Source organism: Ciona intestinalis, chromosome 3, assembly GCF_000224145.3.
Source record: "Ciona intestinalis chromosome 3, KH, whole genome shotgun sequence".
Classification (NCBI taxonomy): domain Eukaryota; kingdom Metazoa; phylum Chordata; class Ascidiacea; order Phlebobranchia; family Cionidae; genus Ciona; species Ciona intestinalis.
Window position 1 is genome coordinate 2,984,784 of NC_020168.2, and position 7,512 is coordinate 2,992,295.

The 7,512-nt window shown below is 35.9% G+C and overlaps 1 protein-coding gene across 2 annotated transcripts; it reads left to right on the forward strand.

Annotated features, from left to right (window-relative positions):
- Positions 1-1,226: 1,226 nt before the first annotated feature.
- Positions 1,227-7,512, forward strand: LOC100178464 (baculoviral IAP repeat-containing protein 7). Of its 2 annotated transcripts, none has more exons than XM_002122712.4 (9): positions 1,227-1,267; positions 1,454-1,585; positions 3,336-3,465; positions 3,895-4,004; positions 4,186-4,512; positions 4,914-5,013; positions 5,486-5,608; positions 6,044-6,220; positions 6,693-7,512. In XM_002122712.4, exons 2-9 carry the CDS (start codon positions 1,528-1,530, stop codon positions 7,024-7,026), a joined length of 1,359 nt encoding a protein of 452 aa, XP_002122748.1. In that variant the 5' UTR covers positions 1,227-1,267; positions 1,454-1,527; the 3' UTR covers positions 7,027-7,512. The 2 variants fall into 2 exon arrangements, with proteins under 2 accessions (XP_002122748.1, XP_026689708.1); XM_026833907.1 differs by lacking the exon at positions 1,227-1,267 and having other exon boundaries at positions 1,311-1,470; positions 1,528-1,585.

The following is a 7,512-nucleotide window of genomic DNA, read 5'->3' on the forward strand; positions in this document are numbered from 1 at the left end:
TTAATGCGGCGACCTGTTGTCCCGGAACAAATAATTTCGTTTGGTCCACATGGTTTAGTTTGTTGTACATTTCATGTTTGCTCGACATGACGAAATGTGTATAAGGTATGTCACAATCCGGTGTTCGCTATATAAAGATGGGAGTGAAATATTACACACGTTGTTGCCGTACTCTACGGTTTCTGGTACTAATACTAAATTACGCTATACTGTTTATACGTTTTGGTATTTTTCATGAGAGCGAGGTAATGTTACAACAATACCAACATTGCAAACCTCACGAGTATTTAAAAAATACTTTGAGCATTAGAAATCAGAACGAAGTGATCATTTTAAATGTTTATGTGGGAGTCATTTACTCTCTGACAATTTACAGATGGTACTCCACCGATATGACGCCATGAAATGTTGTAATTGCTATGACGCGCGTGTTTCATTCACAAATATTTTAACAAAGGTGGTATTACCTTTCGTGACATTTTGAGTTGTTAATATCGCTCTATATAGCCTACTTTATTGATGTAACCGACCGTTGTAGGCTATCACACAACCGAAACCCATGCAAGGGAGAAATCTAAACTGTTCTAGTATATACGTCACTTCCCTGTTTCTTGTTTGTTGCCCTGCGACCCCAAAATAGCGCTAGAAATTGGTAAAACACGATCGGGAAATGTGAATTTTAGGTGCTAACAGTATCCCATCTCCAACAGTACTATATATCCATTATATATTGGTATTGGGGACGATGGAACACCTTTAGCACAAAATATCTAAATATCCTGATCGTGTTTTAAACAATTAACAATGGTCTATGGTAGTCGTATGGATATATGGTTATATAATTCTTTGTTTTTTTTACTATTAAATGGGATGAGAAAAAAATGAAAGGTGTCTCATTTTTCCCCACCCTACTATATCCATCACGCACTTAAAAATGTTAAAAATATACTTGTACATTAAATGGTATGGTTGATGTTATTTTGTAGCTTAATTGCATATTGTGTACTGTATGAGAAATTACAATCTTTAAGAGAAACGATTTTTTTTACCATAAACAACATTTAACTAATGACGCAATCTTATGTGCCGCACAGATACAAAACACCCGGTAATGAAAACGGTAAGATTTCAGGGGATTCCCCAGGTTACGCTGCGGACTTTCTCGTGCGGTGATGGTACGTACGTAGTTTAAAAGTAGGCACAGTACAGTAGTGAAGCTACAAATTGAAAATATGAGGCTTTGGCGTTGGTCACAGTACAGTATAAGGTCAGTTTATAGTAAAAAAATAAACACTGTATAATTGTGAAAGAAGTTTAACCGACATATTGTGAAAGAAGCACATGGCAGTTACTATCTTCTCTCGATATTGCACAATGTGGTTTCTGCTTTTGTCGCAACTTCAGCCTATGTCTGTTGGAATCAAATTTTAATATAATTATCTGTTTTATCCAGTCGAGGCCAGAACTGCTGTGAGTTGTATATATAGGACCAGAACAATAAAAGTTATTTAAAGAATCTATAATCAGATGCTGGTCAACCCTGCTAATGATCCACCTGGTCAGAGGTCAACTTATATTAACCCAGGTATGTAAGCTGTTATTGGACTATACATGACATATAGTAAGAAGGGGAAATAAGGGCCACCTTATCATTGTATTTTCCCATTTCGTTGTAAACATAGAACATTCAAAGAATTTTTAAACCGTATCCTCACGATTTCCGTATAGGCCGTTGTTATTTGCTTAAAACACTTTCGGGATATTTGGATATTATGTGCTAAAGGTGTCACACATTTCTTTACCCCAATATATGTTGCAGTTAAATCAACTGTGTGACGTTGTGTTGTAACTTTTAAATCACTTGCTTTTAAACCACCCGCGCCTTGGCACCGTGGTGAGCGGATTAATTCGTAACGTATATAGTAGGGTGGGGGAAGATGGGACACCTTTTCGTTTGGTTTTCTCTTTTCATTTGGTAGTAAACAAAGAAAATTCATTGAATTATAAAACCATATCTTCACGACTTCGACAGACCGTTGTTAATTGTTTAAAACACAAACAGACTATTTGGATTTTATGAGTTAAAGGTGTCCCATCTCCCCCCATTCTACTATATGAAACAGAATACCCGTGTTATAACGACTGCTGTTGCCCCGCAACGCGAGGATAAAGCAAGTTACATTTATTCATGCGGGTCATACCGACCATGATAGACCATGTACTGATATATAAGATATATACTTACAATACCTTTACCGTTAATGAGACACCGTATCGTATGCTTTAATTGAACACGTTAGTGGTCATATAGATCCTTTTTCGTCGAACAGTTGTTCTTGGCTTTGTTGTTGTTGTTGTTGTTGTTGTTGTTGTTGCTAATAGGGTGATTATTTTCCGCACTTATCCTAATTCTTAATTCTAGCATTTTTTCTTTAATCTCTTGATTGAAATCAAATCGTAATATATATTTATAATTTTTAGACTGAATTTTTAGATTTAAGACCGCACGATGAGCGATTAATTCACGATTACTTTCCTCATGCACTTTACATAGCGGAAACACCGTCTGGAGTTTGGCGGGAAACGACGGCAAGCGTGTTGTATCTACACAACGATTCACGACTGAATCAAACTATTACCATTTAAACGGGGGCGCATTAAATGCACTACTCTTATACCGTATTATCATTAATCGTAATTGAAACATTATTTTTAATTCAACATCATATGATTAATATTAACTTCTAACATTACCTAATTACTGCGTGATTACGGTTTGTCAAAATTCACGAAAACAAACGTTTTTAAGCGACGACAACGTTAACTAGTGTAAGTTTACAATAAACACATGGTACAGGAGTTGTACAAAGCGTATTTACACATATTCTTTACCAATCACTTAATCCTCATACGTCATAAGTTTCATTGGTTATAATACATGTATAAATACATTCTGCCTATACTGCTCTACAGTCACCAATGGCGACTAAAACCCGTTTTGTTGGTTACTTCAGATTTGTTTTTGATCGAGCCCAGTTGACAGTGTAGTAAAAGGGTTAACTAATATAGCAGGGTGGGGGTAGATGGGACACCTTTTCATTTTGTTTTCTCTTTTCATTTGGTAGTAAACAAAGAACATTTAATGAATTATAAAACCGTATCTTAACGACTTCCACAGACCGTTTTTAATTGTTTAAGGTGTCCCATCTTCCCCGACTCTACTATCTTATGCCAATTAGTTTAAAACGTGTTCATTCATTAGATCTGTGATCTCTTGTTTGTATTACGTTCGCGCTTCTCTCTCGCTGATCTGATTTACATTTATTGAATCACAGGTGATGTTCGCAGTGAATCGTATCGTTTGTCGACGTTTAGTGCATCGAGGTTTAACGGCCAGTTTTCTCGACTGGGTTCCAGAAATGGATTCTTCTACACAGGGTTTAGAGACAGGGTGAAATGTTTCAGGTTAGTTCGTGCAACGCTTACAACTTGCGATTGGAATTATTACTGGTATATAACTACATAATTTATTTTGGATGTTATCATGATACTGCAGTAACTTTGGTGGAGCAATCGGGCCTTTGTTATGTAACAGTCACGCCGTTAGTTTAATAAGTTTTGTACTTCCACTGTTTTAAGCAATATAACATTTCTTATTTAAAAAGTGTTTTTTAAATTTGAAAACCGAATTAGTAAAATTTTTAATTTAAAACAGTACCATTACTTGTTTTGAGAAATATAACATGACAATATTATTTTTTTTAGTTTACACAATCCATAAAGGCGTGTTGGAACGACTGTTCTGTCATACTTCCCGTCTTTTTGCTTTTGTATACTTTTCCAAAATTTATTACCGTGACCGAGGAGACAAAATAAAGTAATTTATTTATTCAGCTGTGGACAAAACGTTGAGCAACTCAGAGGAAACGAAGACCTAAGTAATCCAGGATGGCACAAACATAACTGTTTGATGCCGCGTGGTGGCGACCCTGATAACATACCGTGTAAGTTTCTTATGACAATGATTTTAATTGGAATAAACAGCGTAAAAAAGTTGGTTTTTTCTTGCTGAATTGAAAAAAAAAGTATTAGAAACAATATAAGTAGCAAACAAACCAAAACTGTTGTTTTAATAAAGAATTTCCAAACAAATGCAAATGTCATCGTTTTTTTATATTTCTACAGTTTATCGGACTTCTACATCTGCTGCCTCTTGCGCTCCATCTGTTCACATGAACATATCAATACAACATCCACCTGCTGGAACAGCACAACCAGCAGCAATGACCCGAGTTTCATCAACTACCAGTAACCAAAGCGTTTCCATAAATGTACAACATAACAGTGTGTCGGCCTTGGAGCAAGTTTTCCCGTGTCATGAACCTATTAATCCACACATGCGAAGAGAAGCGAGTCGAATTCAGACATTTCGGGATCAAATGAATGTGTGGTCCTCAAACAATATTACCGCTTCCCCTGAACGGATGGCGGCTGCTGGTTTATTTTACATAGGTAAGTGATGATACCACATCTACCGTTGTGTGCGTGTGCTGGGTCCTAAGACATTTAAAGACAATATAGTAGGGTGGGGGGAAGACGAGACACCTTTAGCACCATGTTATCTAAATATCCTGATCGTGCTTTAAACATTTAACAACGGTCTATGGGATACGTAAGAATACAGTTTTATAATTCTTTGAATGTTCTTTGTTTACTACCAAATGGGGCAAGAAAATACAATGCGATGGTGTCCCATCTTCCCCACCCTTATATTGCTAAAACTCTTTTGCTATCACGATGTGTATAAAACAGAACATCCGTGTTATAACGACTGTCGTTTTGTGGCTACGCGAAGATAAAGAAAAGTTAACTTTATTCATGTTGTAACAAAAATAAAATATTTTATTTAACAGGACAAACGGACCGAGTGAAATGCTGGTATTGCAACGGTGGTCTTCAGAATTGGCTTCCTAACGATGACCCATGGTTCGAACACGCAAAGTGGTTTCCAACGTAAGAGCACTTATTTATATTTAACGGATCGTTTTTTTTTTTGTATGTTGCGCTAACAGCAGAAATAAAAAAAACTGTACGTCCATAGCATATTGAAGTGTACTGATGTGATATGCCCATATATTTCGATAGATTTACCATATTTAAACGGAAAATTCTATGTCCAAACGAAATAAAGATTCCACTGTATACACTTAAACGCTTATATCGAGTAGGGTGGGGGGAGATCGACCTACCTTTAGTACATAATATCCAAATGTCATGAACGAGGTATGGGAGTCATGGATTTACGATTTTATAGCTTTTTTAACGTTTTTTTTACAACCAAAAGGAACTAAAAAAATAAAAAGGCGTTCCATCTTCCCCCACCCTATACTATATAGTTTTAAAGTATTTTCAAATATTTTCTGTTTAATTACAAGATTTCTGTTTAATTTAGATTACAGTTAAATTTTATCCTTGCTTCCCCCAGGTGTGAATACGTCCTTCAGCAAAGAGGACCTGAATATGTTCATAATGTTTGTATGCAGTTTCCGAACTTGAGGCGTCCAGACTTGCCACTTCGAAATCTGCCATCCGTAGTCTCGGGACCCAGGTAATTCATGTAGGCAACAAAGTAGTTTTAGAACACTTGGTAAAAATTAAATAACTCTGGTGACGGGTTTTACAAATTAGAAAAAAAAAGTTATTTTCAAACATATATTATTTTCAAACAATAAAAAGAAAAGTTATATCAAAGTTATATCATTTCCAAACAATAAAAAGGAAACAATTATAATTTTAAACGTTTCTAAATAATTTTATAATATCCTCATGTTTTGAATAACTTGTTTTGCTAATTGTATAAAAATGGAACACAATTTTTGCAATCGGTGTATATTGGTATAGAATGCTGTGAATAAAACATTGGTGGTCTCTGATTTGCTGCTTTAACGACAAAAAATATCGTACAAAATAATTCAAAATACAAGTTTTCGTTTTACATTCAACCACAACCAACTAGAAATACCTTCAACTTTGTATTTTTCAGTCACCAAACCCCTGGTGGCGGTTTATTGTACCATCAGTCGCCGCAAATAATTGACCCAAGAGAAGAGACACGGCGACGGAAAGCGAAGATCGACCGTGAGATGATTGCTTCACCGCTCGTGAACCAAGCAAGACAATTAGGATTTTCAAATAATCAGATTCGTTCAGCTTTTACCAAGTGGGTGTTTGAGTATTATTTGTTGTGAGAATATAATACAGTGGGTTGGGGGAACTTGGGACGCCCCTTTATTCTGTTTTCTCGTTCTGTTTTGTAGTAAACAAAGAACACTCAATAAATTGTACTACCGTTTCCTTACAACTACTATAGACCGTTGTTAATTGTCCACGATCAGGATGTTTGGAAATTATGGCTAAAGGTGTCCCGTCTTCTCCCACCGCACTAAATATACCATTTCGGATAACTAAAACAGCGAAGGGAAAGGAATTAGCAGCAAAACGACAGTATTTAAAACACGTTCCGGGTAAAAACTATAAGTGTGCCAAATAATAGAGTTGCTGCAAAACCCCATAGTGCAGTGTAAATTAACTTAGTTTGAGTTGTTTTATATACAGCAAATTATGAAAAAGTGGGAAAAAGTTTGCGTAAACATAATGTGTATTCTAAATCCTAATGAGATTATTATATATAGGTCGTTCGAAGTAAGTGACAAGACATGTGAGAATATGGACGAACTTATAGATATAATTTCGAATCTACCGAACGATGACCATGATCAGGCACGAGGTTCAAACGAACAAACTACAAGTTACCAATACAGTTCAACCGCTACCCTCAGTCGTGCAGAAGAAATTCGCGCAATTGAAGAATCAAAAATCTGCAAAGTTTGCAGGAACGCTAATGCATGTATTGTACTTTTACCGTGCGGTCATCTCAGCGTGTGTCAAGGCTGCAGTGTCAATATAGAGCGGTGTCCAATATGCAGAACGTTTACGCGGGAAAAGCTGCTCACTTACCTGGTTTAAAACTTTTAAATCATTCTTAGTTTTATAATTACCGACATACGTGGCTGGTAAACTGGGATGAGGTGCCTGAACACTCGTGATATAACGACTGTCGTTTTCCGGCCACGCGAGGGTATACAGCAAGTTACACTATTCTGTATATAGTCATTTTTTACGTTTTGTTTTTTATTTGTGACTTAAAAAAATCGGGTGCTTGCAATAAATATGTCTCGTACCAAATTCCTTTCAATATATATAATCCTGCGCTTTCACTATATATTCCTACAACACTGTAGATGTAAATATATACACACGTTAAAAAAAATCTACCCAAAAACGTCTCATTAATCCAAAATGGTAATTTACGCATTGATGCGAATTATTTGTATGGCAAGAAAGAAATTAATATTTCTACATTAATTGAAACCTCTATCTGTATATATGTCCTATGCAAAACGATGGCTTGAAGAAATTGTTCTATTTTGTAATAAATACCATCATCATGCT